This window comes from Martes martes (assembly GCF_963455335.1).
Source record: "Martes martes genome assembly, chromosome: 15".
NCBI classification, from domain to species: Eukaryota; Metazoa; Chordata; class Mammalia; order Carnivora; family Mustelidae; genus Martes; species Martes martes.
This window is the reverse complement of record NC_137903.1, coordinates 3,295,764-3,313,583: the sequence shown is the minus strand read 5'-3', so window position 1 is coordinate 3,313,583 and position 17,820 is coordinate 3,295,764. Positions and strand designations below refer to the sequence as shown.

General features: G+C 41.9%; 1 protein-coding gene across 2 annotated transcripts; it reads right to left on the bottom strand.

Moving 5' to 3' along the window:
* Positions 1-7,617: 7,617 nt before the first annotated feature.
* LOC308356350 (T-cell surface glycoprotein CD1a-like) lies at positions 7,618-11,498 on the bottom strand. 2 transcript variants are annotated; one of them, XM_080825261.1, is made up of 6 exons: positions 11,308-11,492; positions 10,575-10,841; positions 9,632-9,910; positions 9,153-9,431; positions 8,736-8,826; positions 7,618-8,577 (listed from the first exon to the last, which is right to left on the bottom strand). In XM_080825261.1, exons 1-6 carry the CDS (start codon positions 11,366-11,368, stop codon positions 8,532-8,534), a joined length of 1,023 nt encoding a protein of 340 aa, XP_080681387.1. In that variant the 5' UTR covers positions 11,369-11,492; the 3' UTR covers positions 7,618-8,531. The 2 variants fall into 2 exon arrangements, with proteins under 2 accessions (XP_080681387.1, XP_080681388.1); XM_080825262.1 differs by having other exon boundaries at positions 8,056-8,577; positions 9,371-9,431; positions 11,308-11,498.
* Between the last annotated feature and the right edge of the window lie 6,322 nt (positions 11,499-17,820).

Genomic DNA, 17,820 nt, shown 5'->3' with positions numbered 1-17,820 from the left:
GAATGGAAGGAAATAATTTTTTAGAAAGTCAAGATTGGAACATAGAAAGCAGAGGATCTACTCCTCTACTTAAGATTATGAAAAGCTGGATAATCAAAGTCATTTTTTAATGCATCACAAAACGGAAGTATCAGGTCAACTTGTTAACCTAAAATCTAAGGAAAAACAAACTCCTCCAAGGAAACAGGGCATCTGTAGAAGCCACTTCTAGGTAACCAACCTGAGCAATTGAAATCTGAATAAGGTAGAAGGGCCCAGCATGTACCGCTACCTCCTGGGTGAGTAAGAACAGGCCCATTAGGTTACCCACCTTAAAATATCCATAAGCTCTAGCTGAGCAATGTGTTACTTACCCCCAGACACAGGTACCAAAAAAGGAAAATTCCATATATTCTAACACCTACTCAACTTCTGCATTGACTACAGTCTCCCATCACTGCCTCCTCCCAGAGAATCACTCCTTTGACGTCCTGCCCACAGCTCACAGACAGTGTATTCAATAAACTTCAGTCTTCTTGTTCAGTCTTTGGTGAACTCTTCTAGTACCTGTGTCACTGACCTCCCGCTGATTGAGTCAGCCCAGATTTGGGGGCCCTAAGGTGAAGATTTGGCTAGCCCTGTGACCTCTCCAGATTCTCCAAGAATTTCTTGGGACTGTTCATCAGTGGACAGATTCTAGTACTCCTTAGAGAACTGATGTCCTCTAGCCAAGGTTACTCCTTGGTAAAGATACAAAGCCCTAGGCAGAACCAGCCAGATCTCCCTTGCCCAAAGGGTGAAGGATTTTTCCCTCTTGCCCATCGGAGGGATCCGTCGGCACGTCTCCATTCTCTCTTTGGCCCTGGAAAGCTTACCTTTAGAATTTCCCAGATAACTGAAAATCTCTGGCCAACAGTGTTTCCCAGTGCAAACTGAATGTCTAAGAACAATCAGGTCAAGCTTCCATGCCTGTGAGGGTGAAGGACCCCTTTTCCTCTGCTCTCCCACTCTGTCCTCCTGAGGTCTCCATTCCCAATGTGTAGTACACTTGCCAGTGACAGCTTATACAGGGCAAATCCTCACACATTACAGACCTGTTGGGATGCTTTCCTGATGTTAGCTGACTATCAGCTACCTTACTTCTTTCAGCTCCCACCCCTTTATTCCTCTGTTCTTGTGGGTCCACTCACCAACTTGATCTACAGGCAGGATACATTCCTACATAAATGACTGGTGAGTCCTCACCCTCATTTTTTTGACACTATTCAGTCAACTGATGTCTGTCTCTCCTTGTTGCATGGGTAGTCCACCAGTAATTGTCATTGTTATTTGTCCTGGTGCTTTTAATGTAGGGACTCTGCATCACATTCAGTGACTCCATACACATCAGGTTCTTTCTGAGGTCAGTAGGGTACACTGACTGAAATTACAACCAAGATTCAGGCCTCCATTCCCTTTATCATGATGGCTCTTTGGGAATTGGCAGCTGGTCTTCCTCACTATGGCACAAAACCTCTATTCCTTCAGACTCACCATGGGCTGCATTCTTAGAAACTGAATCAAAATTGAACCCCCCAAGTCCCATGGAAACATCTCATCATTTTATGTAATGTTTCCTGTCCTCAGTACAAACTTCCAGATCAAGAGGGAAGACTACTCCATGGAACTCTTTCTTATAATATTATATTCAAGCTTTACCTTTATTCCAGAAATCCCCCAAAGGATTGGAGGTCTCAAATGTGCAGCCTTAATGACATTATTCCAAAACATTGGCCTTCACAAAAATTGTAGAATGTGTTTTGCTCATTTTCATAGCCTGTCTGAGGCTGTCCACTTTTTAGATGATGCATTTTTTATTCCACCCCATCATCTTATCCCTTCCTCTGAACATCCAGAGGCTCCCTGATCCTCCTCACACCCTAAGGGCCCCTGCTATTGCCGTCATGCCACCACCCAACCAAGGTCCCTTCTCCCCATCCCACACCCAGTCTGGCACTAACTATGAGCCTAAGAATCTGACTTCTGTTTCTCCACAGAGAAAGTCATGTCCCTTTGTAAAGTAAAGAATGAGGATACAAGGATCATTAGGGTCCCTGTCCCTTTTCCAATGTCTGTTTTGTTCCAGATGGGAAAAATCTTGACTTCTTTAGCCAAGCTTCTTCCCATTTCACTGAGAAGTTCGAGAGCCTCATGGTTGTTTTTGATCTCACCTTTCAGGACATTCACATCATCTTTACTATATTCTGCACAATTAGGAAAAAAAAAAAAACTTGTATATGGTCTTTGTCTCAGAACTGGGCTAATGGGTCCCACAGCCATGCCCATGAATGTGCTCTGGTGTGGCCCCAAAACCAATCCTAGTTGACATTATCAAGGAGTAAAGCCTGGTATAATTATTTCAGATTACATGATACCTTGTCTAATTGAGGGTATAAAAACAGTGAATTATGCACAACTTAAAGAAATAACTCAAGGCTGAAATGAAAATCCCATATGATTTCATTCTTCTTTAGTCAGGCCTGGGAAAGTACACCAACCTACATCCTGAAGGCCAGGAAGGCAGTGAAGTGTTTTATCATCCAGGGCTCCCTTGCTATCAAAAAAAAAGTTTCAGAACCTCAGTCAGGGACCTCAGAGCTTTGTCCCCACATTTCTATATATGGCTCAGGGTCTTCAATAACCAAGAGGTAGTCATGAATGCCAGAAGGGAACAGAGAGACAAGGGGCAGGCCCAATATGCCAATCAGGACATCTGCCCAGGCGTGTCTAATGCCCCCTTTGTCAGGGCTTCACCTGTCATGGCAACAACCAGGGCATTGGACATGGGACTGCCACTCCTTCCCATTAACAGGAAGGTCATCCCATCCCCAAAGTCTAAGCCCAAGCTGTTCCAGGTAATCACCGGCCTCAGGCCAAGGACACTCCGGGCAATCTGCAGCTGCCCTTAGCTCTGTACAATGAGAAGCCCAGTGGAGGAAGGGTGGAAATTCTCTTCTCCTTTGACTGACAGGGTGCAAAGACTTCAGGCTCCCATATTCTCCATCATTACAGCAGAGCCTCAGGTAATGCTGGATGTGGCATGAGACACAACTGAAATTTCTACTATATACAGGAATCACTTATTCCACCCTTACCAAATACTCAGGCATCATCTTCCAGTCCTAGACTCCTCATCCACATAGATGGGTCCCCAAAGAGTGAACATTTCACTACCTTTTTATTTCTTGGAGGGTTAAATACCTTTACCCATTCCTTTCCTGTTTTACCTGATTGCCCAACTCCATTACTTGGAAGGAAGATAATGACAGAGTTACAAACTAATCTTTGTCTTTCTGAGACTGACCAACACTTGCTGGCATTTTTGTCCTCTGAGCCCTCCCCCAAGTACAGCTGCAAGCCAGTTGAAGATCAACATGTGTTATTCAAAGGCGACTGGGAGGATGCACACCCTGAGGCCTAGAGGCCCGTGAATCTGCACCATTGCCAATCTCCACTCCCCTGTATTCAATCATTCTAAGATATTATCTTAGAAAAACTCCCTAAATACTTTCCTCCCCAAACTCTTATGATTTCTTCTTCCCAATTCCAAGACTACATTCTCAACATTTTCCTACAGTGTGAACGAGAGTAAGTACCTGGTCAGAAATTGTAATGTACCTGGGGCTCCCCCATTTCCCCACCTTGATATCCTGTTTTCACAATACAATCAGTAGCTGTTTTAGAATTATCTTTGTCCTTCTCATCTAAAACTCCTTTGGCTTCCTTCCTCCAGGACTGTGAAAAATAAAGATGGTTTTCCTGGGATGAAACCTGGCAATGGCTCTCCTGGCTACTTCCTTTCTTAGGACCCCTGTCCTCAACACTCATACTCCTAATTATTGGCCTCCCTTTATTCGGTCCCTTTGTTAAACTTGTCTCTTCTAGAACCCAACAGTTCCATATATGAATAAAATAGTCCAATAGAGTTTGCAGTCTATATTGTCAAGGGGTCCCCTCCCCTTAATCCCGTGGATCAGGCCATCAAAGAATTTCACTCAAATCACCTATCAGCACTTTAGTATAACACTATGCTCTTGTCTATAATTGCATAGAAAACTTGATGGACTGAGTTCGGTGGGGACCCCTCTATGCTGCCCTCATTCAGAAGGAAGAAGCAACTGCAGATGAGACCTCTGGGCAAATGCCAAAGATTTGTCACTGTCAATAGGTGGGTGGAATGTAGAGGCCACTAGAAGGCACCCAATTCGAATGAAGAAATCTGAGTCAGGAAGAAGGACCCACAGTGGCCACCGCCCCCTGCTGAGTACAAATAGGTCCATTAGGCAACTCACCTCAAAATATGTTTGGGCCTACAACAGGACACAGGTACCCATGAAGGAAAATTCCTTATGCTCCCACACTTGCTCACCTTCCTCCTTAACCAAGGCCCCTGTCACTGCCTCCTGGCAGACAGTATTTCCCTCCTGTTCTGCCTGCTGCTCCCTTGCGGTGTATTCAATAAAGTTCTATCTCCTTTTCTCCATTTTGGGTAAATTCTTCCACCACCTGAAATACCATCCTTCACCTGATCAGGCTGATGAGGGAGCAGAAGGCAAGCTGAAGACAAAGCACATGCTGACACCCTGCAACCGCTGCCCACCACACACACACACACACACACACACACACACACAGTCCTGGGGGGATATGTGAGACATTCATTCAGGAAGCGCCCAAATGTCTTAATTTTAATGCCTTGCTAGAGGGAAAAACAACCTTAACTTGATAATGGCAAGGTCTCCAGTATCCTGTGAGTCTTTAATATATGAAAACCCTTTTGAAACCTCCCTTTTCATTACCTCCTCCAACTCCCAGGTATATATGTACTTAGCCACTGTTCTTTCTGCCTACAGGTCCTGTCCCCACGCCTTAATAAAACCACCATCTTGCACTAAAGACATCTCAAGAATTCTTTCTTGGTCCTCAGCTCTGGACCTTACCCCACAGAACTTCACCTATATTCTAAAATAACATCAAGAGCACCCCACAGTGTTGTACCTGAGTTCTCGCATCCGAGAGACCACCAAGGAGCCAACACTGATGCAATCCACAAGGGTTTATTCGACAAGCTTAAGTTTGGGCCCAAGTACACCCGACACAGCGGAGTAGGGACTTGGACCCTGAGCTTAGTTAAGGCAGGGGTATTTATGGGTCTTTAAAGAGGCTGGGGGGGAGGAGAGAAAATTTACTAAAGCAGGGTGGGGGTCTCTGGAACCAAAGCAGGGTGGGGCTTCCTGGAACTAAAATAATGTAGGGGAAAGTTCAGCCCTTGGGCACAGGGGTCTGAGATGGCTGTACTTATGCTAAGGCTAAACCTGAGGTGGGATGGCCTTAATTTTTCTCGGCCTCCACACACAGTATGCAAACTCTTGCTTGCTTAGGACAGATGCCTGATGCTTTACAGCCAGAAAGAAGAATCCCACTGAAATTGTTAACAAATTGCTAACATGAGTACCAGGAGTCCCTGAGAGTCACAGACTCAGGAAATTCTCTGTATGTCTAGGCTTTTTGCCACTGACCTCACCAGGAGCTCCTGATAGGCTGGAACCCAGGATACAGACCAGAGAACTGCTTTATTGTGGTGGTGTATGGTTCAGGTCTGAGAGGACCTGCTGCCTGAGAAGGGCAGAAGGCCACCATCTCCCACACAGAAAGAAGCCTTAACCAGGTGTAGGAAGGGCAGGGAACCAGGTGTGGGAAGGACAGGGAACCTGCCTCGGGACACAGGTGAAGCCACACTACAGCTGGGGGAAAGGGCCAGTGGGGTAAGAACAGTACCACACCCTGTCCTAGACTAAAAAGTTCCATCTACTGAAGGAAAGGGAGGAACCCTTAGAAGACCCAATCCCAAAACTGAAAGACAGAGCAGCTGACTGAGAATGAGACAGCTGACTGAGAATGAGACAGCTGACTGAGAATGAGAATCAGAATGGAGATAGTGACCCATGCTCTGTCCCAAGCAGGCTAGCCATCAGGATACCAAAAGTATCTCTGCTGGTGGAGCGGCAAGTGTCTGAAGGTACATCCCCATGAGGCTCTTCCTCTTAGAAAAAGAAAATCACAGGCCCAGAATTGTATCACTTAGACCCAGTTCCCACACTGGGGCTTTACACTGGGGCTTCAATCCCAGTCTAATTACAATTTCAACCACTGCCACCCCCGCCCTCCATCCCTGCCCAGAAATGTAGACTTAACCAGTCATGCAGGAAATTTTTCTTTCCATCAGAGCCAATGAAGTCTGTCTGCTGGGACCTCTCTGTCCCTTAAAAGCAGATGAAGTCATGAGTATGATAAAATCCCTTGATTTTCTCCCAAGAAAACAGACCTGTCCCTGGAACAATCTTCCTCTTTTGCTACTAACTGTCTGGCCCCACCCTCCCTCCACAAAAACCTATATCGCAAGGCTGTAATCATCAAGACAGTATGGTAATGGCACAAAAAAAGACACACCAAGTAATGGAACAGAAAGAAGAACCCAGTAATGAATCCTCAACTCTGTGGTCAACTAGGCTACATCAAAGCATAAAAGAATGTCCAATGGAAAAAGACAATCTCTTCAACAAATGGTGTTGAGAAAATTGGACAGCCACATGCAGAAGAATGAAACTGAACCACTTTCTTATACCATACACAAAAAATGGACTCAAAATGGATGAAAGACCTAAATGTGAAACAGGAATCCATGAAAATCCTAGAGGAGAACATAAGCAGCAACCTCTGTGACCTCAACTGCAGCAATTTCTTGTTAGACACATCTCTAAGGCAAGGGAAATGAAGGCAAAAATGAGCTACTCAGACTTCATCAAGATAAAAAGCTTTTGCATGGCAAAGGAAACAGTTGACAAAACTAAAAGGCAGCCAACCGAATGGGAGAAGATATTTGCAAATGACATATCAGATAAAGGGCTAGTATCCAAGATCTATAAAGAACTTATCAAACTCAACACCCAAAACACCCAAAAAACAAATAATTAAGTCAGTAAGTGGGCAGAAGACATGAACAGATATTTCTCCAAAGAAGACATACAGGTGGCCAACAGACACATGAAAAAAAAATGCTCAACATCACTCAGCATCAGGGAAATACAAATCAAAACCACAATGAGATACTACATTACACCAGTCAGAATGGCTAAAATTAACAAGCCAGGAAAAATCAAATGTTGGCAAGGATTTGGAGAAAGGGGAACCCTCTTACACTGTTGGTGGGAACTCAAGCTGGTACAGCCACTTTGGAAAACAGTGTGGAAGATCCTCAAAAACTTAAAAAGAGCTGTCCTAAGTCCTAGCAATTGCACAACTGCATATTTACCTCAAAGATACAAATGTAGTAAACTGAAGGGGCATCCACATCCCAATGCTTTTAGCAGCAATATCCACAATAGATAAACTATGGAAAGAGCCCAGATGTCCACTAACAGATGAATGGATAAAGAAGATGTTATATACATATGGATATATATATATATATATATATATATATATATATATAATACTCAACCATCAAAAAATGAAATCTTGCCATTTGCAATAATGTAGATGGAACTAGAGAATATTATGCTAAGTGAAATAATTCAATCAAAGATAGAATTATCCTATGATTTCATTCATATGTGGAATTTAATAAACAAAACAGAGGAGTATAGGGGAAGGGAGGGAAAAATAAAGCAAGACAAAAATCAGAGATGGAGACAAACCACACAAGACTTTTAGTCATATGAAACAAACTAAGGGTTGCTGGAGGGGAGGGAGGTATGATGATGGGTTAACTGAGTGATGGGCATTACGGAGGGCACATGATGTAATGAGCACTGAGCATTGTATGTAAAGGATGAATCACTATACTCGACCTCTGAAACTAATAACACACTATATATTAATTAATTGAATTTAAAAAAAAAAAAGGAACAAGGAAAGTGTGAAGACCTTGGCCAAATGAGAACACTTTTACAAAAGGAGCATCAGACAATCAGACATCTCAACTACTACCTACCTGTCAGGAAACAAAAGAAAAAGAAAAACATGTAAACATGACATAAATTCTCCCAGATTTTTATTCCATGAAGGTGAGACTCCAGGCCAAGATACAAATATTAAAAAGACATGGAGTTTGCTCTCAAAAAGTCCAAGAACTGTAAGGGGAAAAGAAATGTAACTGGGGACAAAAAGGACTAGGAGACAAGAATAGATTAACCAAAGTGCACGTTAAAGTGGTGGAAGTTCTCACCAGGCAGAGGCTGTTAACACTTAGAATCAAGAAAGGCTCACTGGAGGAAGTGACATCTGATACTTGTGACCCATGGACTTTGCTGGGACTTCATTTACTCTGACTTAAACATGGAAATTTATGTTCCAGAACCAACTCAGAACAACAAATCCTGTTATATACTTAGCTAATATTGATAATTGATCATTAAACAGTCATGAAAGACAAAAGTTGCACACAGAAATTTGCAAGGACTTCACCGCTGAGCAGGGTTTAGGTAAGTACTGGAGACTGGGCGGCTGAATTCTCACTGCAAAGTGAAGCCAGTGCATGGGTGTCTCCAGCGTGTTTTCCTGGGAGGAGCAGAGGAGTCACTTTGCAGCAGGTGAAGATGAGGACTGCAGGGGGGAAGGGAAGGGGAAGGGACTGCATTGGAAGCAGGAGGGCTGAGGACAGACTGAAAGGTGGGGGAGACATAGGAAAGAGCAGGAAGGTGACTCCAGAGACTTACCAGTGCTTCCAGAGCCAAAGTGCAAGACCTGCCAGAAGCACCAGAGGCACCATCACAGCCAGGAAGACCAAGCCCATGGAGTGGGGCTTCTCTGTGGGTTTGATATACAGAAGTTGTTATTTCCCATCTACCCTGGGTTGAACTGCACCTCCCTGGTGCTCCTTCCTCATGTCAGCCTCTGCTTCACCAACCATCCTTCCTTCTCTCACTTATTCCATCCCTCCTCAGAGATAGGCCCTTCACCAACCCTCCGAATCCTCCCGCACCTGCAGGATCTTCACCCTCAGTTGGTGGATTACGGATTTTATGTCCTTCTTAATCTGGAGTCCCTAATTTCCCAAATTTTTTAACAAGATCTCCAGCTGTGCTGGAAGACCACACATTCCTTTTCCCAGGCAGACCCACATTCTTTCTCACCCCAGTAAAGGATGATGTCCTGGCCTCCTAGACTGCTGTGTCTCACCCGGCATGACAGGCCAGCAGCCTCCCTGGATTTCACATCCAAAGACACCTGAAGATGCCACGTCCCATCAGCATGGGGCAGGACATCACCTCGCCGGGTGCCCTGTTGCTCCTGCTCACCACGCATCCACACCACCCACACAGGCTTTGGATAGAACCCGGAAATGTGGCACACCAGCAGCAGACGGCCAGGACCTGGACTGGGGCCAGTGGACAGCCAAGCTTCTGGTCTCACTGCAGAGACAGGACAGGTATTCACAGACTGAGAGGGTAGATCTTCATATCACTACAGATAGACATATCTTTCCACTTCTAGAAAACTTTCACCATCCTTCCTTCTCCCTCATGTCTCCATCTTATCCTGAATTTAAAGGAAATGTTGCAAATATATGATTGCAGGAGAGAGACTTATGGAGGGAGGGAGCAGGACTGACCTTGTCGCTGTAGATCTGCTTTCCCTGCATCAAGAAGACCCAGCAGGAACCGGGGACAGGTGTCACTGAGGTGCCTGTGTATTCTTAAGTTGATCATATGGTACTGATTGAACAATTTGCAGACCTGCTGAGCCCGAATTCCTCCCTTTGGAGATGGTGACCATGACATGTTCTGGAAACTCACTAGATCTGATCCTTGATAAGCAATCCGCATGTAGCCCACTGAAGGTTCTCCAAATTGCAGGCCACAAACTTTTGCCATCTGTACCTGAAGGGGATCTGGGAAGAGATACCATGAATGACAAGACAGGAGAGTGATAGAAATGAAACAAGTGGAAGCCAAGGATGGTGGAAGCCATAGAGAGAAGTTAAGGGTATTGAAGGGAATGGAGCAACATTTGGTTTGAGGGGAGGCTCACAAAAGAGGAAGTAGTGGTCACTGGAGGAGGAAGAGGTGAACGATTTTAGAAGGAGCAAATGTTGGAGGAGAGACATGAAGGATGTGGGCAGATAATAAGGAAAGTGTCAACGGGAAAACTGGCGCAAAAACAATCTAGGGAGAAGGAAATGCAGGGGATGCAGAGGACACATAGACATCGGTGATGGGGTCGAATGGGGAGAAAAGCACACGATTCAAGAAGTCAGTCTCAGAGTGAGAGAGCAGAGGGTGCCTGGTTGGAGGCCAGGGAGAGCGGTGGTAGTAGGAGACAAAAGTGTGAGACAGGAGAACACAGCCTGTGGTCAATTGGAGGAGTGGGAGAGAGCAGAAGATGTGAACCTTTTCAAGAATCAGGGTCTGGCTTCTACATCTTGCTTCAGTTTTATGAGGGGAAGATAAGAGGTTCAGAAACCAGAGGAGGCTCCCCCCGTGAAGAATAAGTAACCCAATAAGATACACATACACCTGCCACCCCCATCCCACGCCTGAGTGAAATGAACTCACATTCAAGCTGCCATTCACTGAAATGGTCCTTAAATATCAGAGGAAATCTAATGGAGAACGTATGGAGTGCCTTTTCCTGTTCCATCATCTCTTCCTTGCTGAAGTTGCCCTTGGACCAAGGCCACAGGAAAATGAGAGCCCCAGTCTTGCTATTCCAGCCGATAGTCTGCAGCTCACCCAGCCAAGCTGAGGCCAGATTTTGTGTCCAGGAATGGTTGTAGAGGGATGATATCATGATGACTCGGAAGGAGTTTGGATCTTGGAAATCTGTGGGAAAATTACAGATAAACTTTGGAAGTGGGGAGCATTGGGAAGGAGAGAGAATGGAGAAGAAGGTGGGAGGAAGGGGAAGCAAAATCTGGAGGCCGGGGAAGCCATAGTTTTCTCAGGAGACATGCGCTGCCCCAGAGCCCCGAGCCTAAACCCATCCTTCAGAAGAGCACAGAGCCCTGGGGCTGGGATGCTCAGGAAATGATCAGGCTGACACTCTTGTCCCAGAATATGTGCTGGGGAATGCATTCCACAAGTGCACATAGGCACATGTACACAAACAAACACCCATACAAACGTATAGATATTTATACATTCTCACATGAATGAATACACAGATATACACATGTGAACAAGTATACAGACACAGAGACACAAATACAATCATGCAAGGACATGTGCACACATGACACACACACGGACTGGCACACTTGCACCCACAGGGCAGGGCCAGAGTTCTCACCATCTTCACTGTCACCACCTGGGAGGAGAACCACCAGCAACACAAGTTGCAGGAACAGCATTGTATTTGCAGATGTTCTTTCTGTCTCTTACAAAGTTGGTCTTTGATGGTCGTACTAACAAATCTACCCCCCACACAGCACCTCTCTTCTGACTTCCTTCTCAACACACAAGCCTTCCCTGATTGTCTGCAACAATGCAAATGCTTCCCTTCCTCAACCCTGGACAGCTACACAGACTCTCACTTCCTCTCCTGGTCTGACCCTCCTCTCTGGCTTCCAGCTTCTCCTTGTCACCAGCTTCTACCCTGTTCCCTGTCCCCTGATTCAGTTGCAAGAGAATGAGCCACGTGTGGCATGGAAAAGTGACCCTACCTTTCCTGCTTTTCCTTTTCATCCAGACAGTAACTCCTGAAAACGCATGGCTCCCACCACCCAGCCCTGGGCCTGTTGTCACTCTGTCCCTCCTTCCCTCGTGACACCCCCCATGTATTTCCTTCCCCATCTCACTCCTACCCCAGCTCATTCGTATCTCTGACTTCTCACTGTTTATGTTAAAAAATAAATTAACCAGGTAAATTTGAAGATCTAATTGATTTTATTAATTGATTGAGGAATCAGGCAGCATCCCATCTGGCAGGTAAGAGGAACTCCAACAAGTAGTGCAAATGGGAGGTTTTTATAGGAAGGAAGTTGGCAAAAGAAGAGAAAGGAGCATTTCAGGGAAGGACACCTTCCCTTAATTGGGAGAGCAGAGATGACCTCCTCTCCTTAGAGAATGGAGAGGACCCATGTGACTGAGTACATCCCTGGTGCCAACCAGAGAATTCGTCCCTGATGGGTGAACATTTTGGGGGGAGGTGGAAACTGCAGTTGGGTTAAAGACTAAGCAAAGTTTGGGGACTTGGTCTGGCCCAAGGTGCCATTTTTTCCCCAAGCGTTTCTTTTTAAAAGTTGCTCTATTTGCTTGTCCAGATTCCCCCATGATTGCTTATGTAAGAGTATCAGCAACTACCAATTCAGTATTATTCTTAGGGGAGGAATCAGAAGCCTCACAGAGACCACAGGACATTGAAACATCTGAAGCATATTCCCTCCATTTGACCTTCATTAATATATATTCACTCAACTAACAGTCACTTAGCCTAGATCCAAGCACCATGCTACACTCAAGAAAACTTAGTGTTCACAATGCAATCACTTTATGCAAGGAGCTTTTAGTCTACTTGGGAAGAAAAACGCATAAACCAAGAACTACACATTTTGGTGTGCTGATTTACTTTTTCTTTGGTTGTTTTGTTTGTTTGTTTGTTTGTTTGTTTGTTTTAATTCCACTATAGTAACATATCATGTTATACTAATTCCAGGTGTACAATATAGTGATTCAGCAATTCTATACATTACACAGTACTCATCAATATAAGCATAATCCTAATCCCATTCACCTGTTTCCCCCATTTTCCTACCCACCTCCCCTCTGGGAAACTGTAGTGTGTTTTCTATAGATGAGTCTGGTTTTTCCTTTGTCACACCATTCTTTGTTCCTTTCTTTTGTTTCTTAAATTCCAATTTTGAGTGAAACCATAGGTATTTTTCTTTCTCTGACTGACTTATTTCACTTCATATCATACTCTCTATCTCCATCCGTATTGCTGCAAATCACAAGATTTGATTTATTTTTATGGCTGAGTAATATTCCATTTTGTGTATATACCACATCTTTTTTTCTTTATTCACCCCCTGATGGACACCTGGGCTGCTTTCCTAATTTGGTTTTTGTAAGTAATGCTACAGGAAACATCAGAGTGCATATATCTTTTCTTTATAATGTTTTTACATTCTTTTTCTTTAATGTTCATTTTTGATACTTTTTTCTAGATTTTAATGAGATGTAATAGACATATAATATTGTATAATTTTAAGGTATACAACATAATGATTTGATACATGTATATTTTGCAACATGTTTATCATAAGACAACTAATTAAAATTCATCATTTCACATAGTGCCAATTTTTTCCTTCCATGTAATGAGAACTTTTAAGGTTTTCTCTTAGCACTTTTCATATTCACAACCAGTATTGTTAACTATAGTCATTGTGCTATATTTTATTTATTTTTATTTTGATTTGGATTGTGCTATGTTAGTCACCATACAATATATCACTAAGTTTTGATGTAGTGTTCCAAGAGTCACTGTTTACACATAACACCCAGTATTCCATGCAATACCTGCCCTCCTTAATACCCACCACCAGGCTCACCCATCCCCCCCACCCATACCCTCTAAAATCCTGTTTGTTTCTCAGAGTCCACAGTTTCTCATGGTTCATCTCCCCCTGCAGTTTCTCCTTCTTCAGTTTTCCTTTCCTTCTCCTAATGTACTCCGTGTTATTCCTTATGTTCCAAGAGTAAGTGAAACCATGTGAAAATTGACTTTCTCTGCTTGACTTATTTCACTCAGCATAATCTCTCCCAATCCTATCCATGTTGATGCAAAAGTTGGGCATTCATCCTTTCTGATGGCTGAGTAATATTCCATTGTATATATGGACCACATCTTCTTTATCCATCCATCTTTTGAAGGGCATCTTGGCTCTTTCCACAGTTTGGCAATTGTGGACATTGCTGTTATGAACATTGGGGCACAGATGGCCCTTCTCTTCATTACATCTGTATCTTTGGGGTAAATACCCAGTAGTGCAATTGCTGGGTCATAGGGTAGCTCTATTTTCAATTTTTTGAGGAATTTCCACACTGTTCTCCAAAGTGACTGCACCAATTTGCATTCCCACCAACAGTGTAAGAGGGTTCCCCTTTCTCCACATCCTCTCCACATTTGTTGTTTCCTACCTAGTTAATTTTGGCCATTCTAACTGGTGTAAGGTGGTATCTCAATGTGGGTTTGATTTGAATTTCCCTGGTGGCTAATGGTGATGAACATTTTTTCATGTGTCTGTTAGCCATTTGTGTGTCTTCCTTGGGGAAGTGTCTGTTCCTTTCTTCTGCCTATTTTTTGACTTGATTATCTGACTTGATTATCTGTATTATGGGTGTTGAGTTTGAGAAGTCCTTTCTGTTTTTAACCTTTTGAGGAACCTCCATACTTTTTTCCACAGTAGCTGCACCAGTTTGCATTCCCACCAACAATGCAGGAGGGTTCTTTTTTCTCAACATCCTCCCCAACTCTTGTTTCTTGTGTGTTTTCCTTTTAATTTAACAAATGTAACAGGTGTACAATGATATCTCATTGTGGTTTTGATTGGCATTTCCCTGATGATGAGTGATGTTGGACATCTTTTCATGCTTGTTGGCCATCTGTGTTTCCTTTGGAGAAATGCCTATTCAAGTCATCCATTCTTTTTTAAACTGGATTATTATTTTTTAACATCTTAATTTTATTTTACTTTTTTCAATGTTCCAAGATTCATTGCTTATGCACCACACCCAGTGCTCCATGCAATATGTGCCCTCCTTAATACCCATCACCAGGCTCACCCATCCACACAACCCTTTCCTCTCCATAACCTTCAGTTTGTTTCTCAGAGTCCACAATCTCTCATGCTTTGTCTCCCCCTCCAGTTTAAACTGGAACTTGTTTTTTCAGTTTTGAGTTTACTAGTTTGTTTGTTTTTTTTAATAGTTGGATATTAACTGTTTACCACACATGTCGGTAACAAATATCTCCTCACATTCAGTAGTTTTTTTTTTTTTTTCAGTTTTCCTGCAGGTTTCCCTTCACTGTACAGAAATATTTTATTTTTATGTAATCCCAATAGCTTAACTTTGTTGTTGTTTTTTTCCTTACCTTAGGAGACATACCTGGAAAAATGTTGTTATAGCCTATCTCAGAGCACTCACTGTCTGTGCTCCCTTCGAGGATGTTTATGTAATTTCAGGTCTCACATTTAGGGCCTTAATACACTTTGAGTTTATTTTTTATATAGTATAAGAATGTACTCCAGCTTCTTTCTTTCATATAGCCGTCCAGTTTTTCCAACAACATTTGTTGAAGAGACTATTTCCTACTGCATATTCTTGCCGCCTTTGTCGGATGTTTAATTGATCATAAAATCATGGATTTATTTCTGGGGTCTCTCCTCTGTTCCGTTAATGTATGTGTAATTTTGTTCCAGTATCATATTGTTTTGATTGCTATAGCTTTGTAGGATAACTTGAAATCTGGAATTGTGATACCTTCAGCATTGTTTTTCTTTTCCAAGATTGTTTTGGCCATTCAGAGTGTTTTGTGGTTCCATGTAAATTTTAGGATTGTTTGATCTCATTCTGTGAAAAATGCTGTTGGTATTTTGAAGGGATTGTGTTAAATCTGTAGATTGCTTTGTATAATATGGGCAAGCTAACAATATTTGTTCTTCTAAACCATAAGCATGGAATATCTGTCCATTTCTTTGTGTCACCTTCAATTTTTTCATCAATGCTTAATAGTTATAATAGTACAAGTCTTTCCCCACTTTTGTTAAGGGTATTCTTAGGTATTTTATTATTCTTGGTGTAATTATAAATGGGATAGCTTTCTTAATTTCTCCTGTTGCTGCTTCATTATGTGTATAGAAATGTAAGGGGTTTCTGTATATTAATTTTGTATCCTTAGACTTACTGAATTCATTTATCTTTTATACTAATTTTGTGGTGGAGTTTTTAAGGTTTAATGCAAAGAGTGAAAATTTCACTTCTTCCCTGCCAATCTGGATGCCTTTTATTCCCTTTTCTTGTCTGATTACTGAGGTTGATATTTCAAGTATTATGTTGAATGAAAGTGGTGAGAGTGAGCATTCTTGTCTTGTTCCTGACCTTAGAGAAAAGTTCTCAGTTTTTAACCATTAAGTATGATTTTAGCTATGTGTTTTTTATAGTGACCTTTATTACATTGAGTTGTTACCTGTAAATCTATATTGTTGAGGGATTTTATCATAATGGATGTTATACTTTTTCTGATGAATTACAACCATTGAAATGATCATAGAGTTTCCTCCTTTCTCTTGGTGGTGTCATATATCTTGTTGATTGATTTGTGACTATTGAACCACACTTATAACTCAGGAGTAAGTTCCACTTCATTGGAACTTGGATGAATGATTTTTTTTATATATTGTTATATATATATTTATATATATAAAATATTTTTTATATATTGTTATATTCAGTTGCTAATATTTTGTTATGGATTTTGCATCTTTTTCATCAGAAATATTAACCGTAATTCTCTTTTTTGGCAGTATCTTCATCTGTTTTTGTATGAGGGTAATGCTGGCCTCATAAAATTAATTTGGAAGCATTTTTTCCTCTCCTAATTTTAACAGTTTAAGAATAGGTAACAACTTTTGTAGAAATGTTTGGTAAAAACCACTTTTGAAGCCATCTGGTCCTGGACTTGGTTTGTTAGAAATTTTTTCATTACCAATTCAATTTCATTGTTAGTAATTGGTCTGTTCAAGTTTTCTATTTCTTCCCAATTCATTTTGGGGAGTCTATATGTTTCTGGGAATTTATCCATTCCTCTTAGGTTGGCCATTTTCTTGGCATATATTTTTTCATAATATTTTCTTACAATTATTTTTGTAAGAAATTTTCAATTTCTTACAATTCTTTTTATTTCTGTGACATCAGTTGTTGTTTCTTATCTTTATTTCTGATTTCGTTTATTTGAGTTCTCTCTTTTTTTCTTTTTTAAAAGATTTTATTTATTTATTTGAGAGAGAGATCGTGGGAAAGAGAGCATGAGTGGAAGGGAGAGGCAGAGGAAGAGGGAAAAGCAGACTCCTCACTGAGCTGGGAGCCCAATGCAGGACTTGATCTCAGGTCCCAGGATCATGACAAGAGCTGAAGGCAGACACTTAAACTTCTGAGCCACCCAGGCACCCATTTTTTCTTTTTTTGATAAGTCTGACTGAATCTTTGTCAGTTTTGCTGATCTTTTCTAAAAACTGCTTGGTTTCGCTGATCTGTTTCAGGTTTCGTTTGTTTGGTTTAGTTTATGGATGATTTATTTCTGCTCTAATCTTTATTCTTTCTTTTCTTCTACTGGTTTGGGGTTTTATTTGTTCTTCTTTTTCTGAATCTTTTAGTTGTAAGGTCAGGTTGTTTATTTGAGATTTTTCTTGCTTCTTGAAGTGTGCTTGATTTGTTATAAACTTCCCTCTTAGAATACCTTTGCTTGCATCCCAAGGATTTTGGACCACTGTATTTTTATTTCCATTTGACTCTATGTATTTTTCTATTTCCTCTTGGATTTCTTGGCTGACCCATTCGTTGTTTAATAACATGTATCTGTGCTCTTTCCAGATTTTGCTTGTGATTGATCTCAACTTCCATAGGGTTCTAGTCAGAAAAGGTGTATGGTTTGACTCTTATCTTTTTGAAATTATAGAGACTTATATTGTGGCCTAATACATAATCTATTCTTAAGAATGTTCCTTGTGCACCTGAAAAGAATGTGTATTCTGCTGTTTTAGGATGGATTGTTCTGAATATATCAATTAGATATATCTGG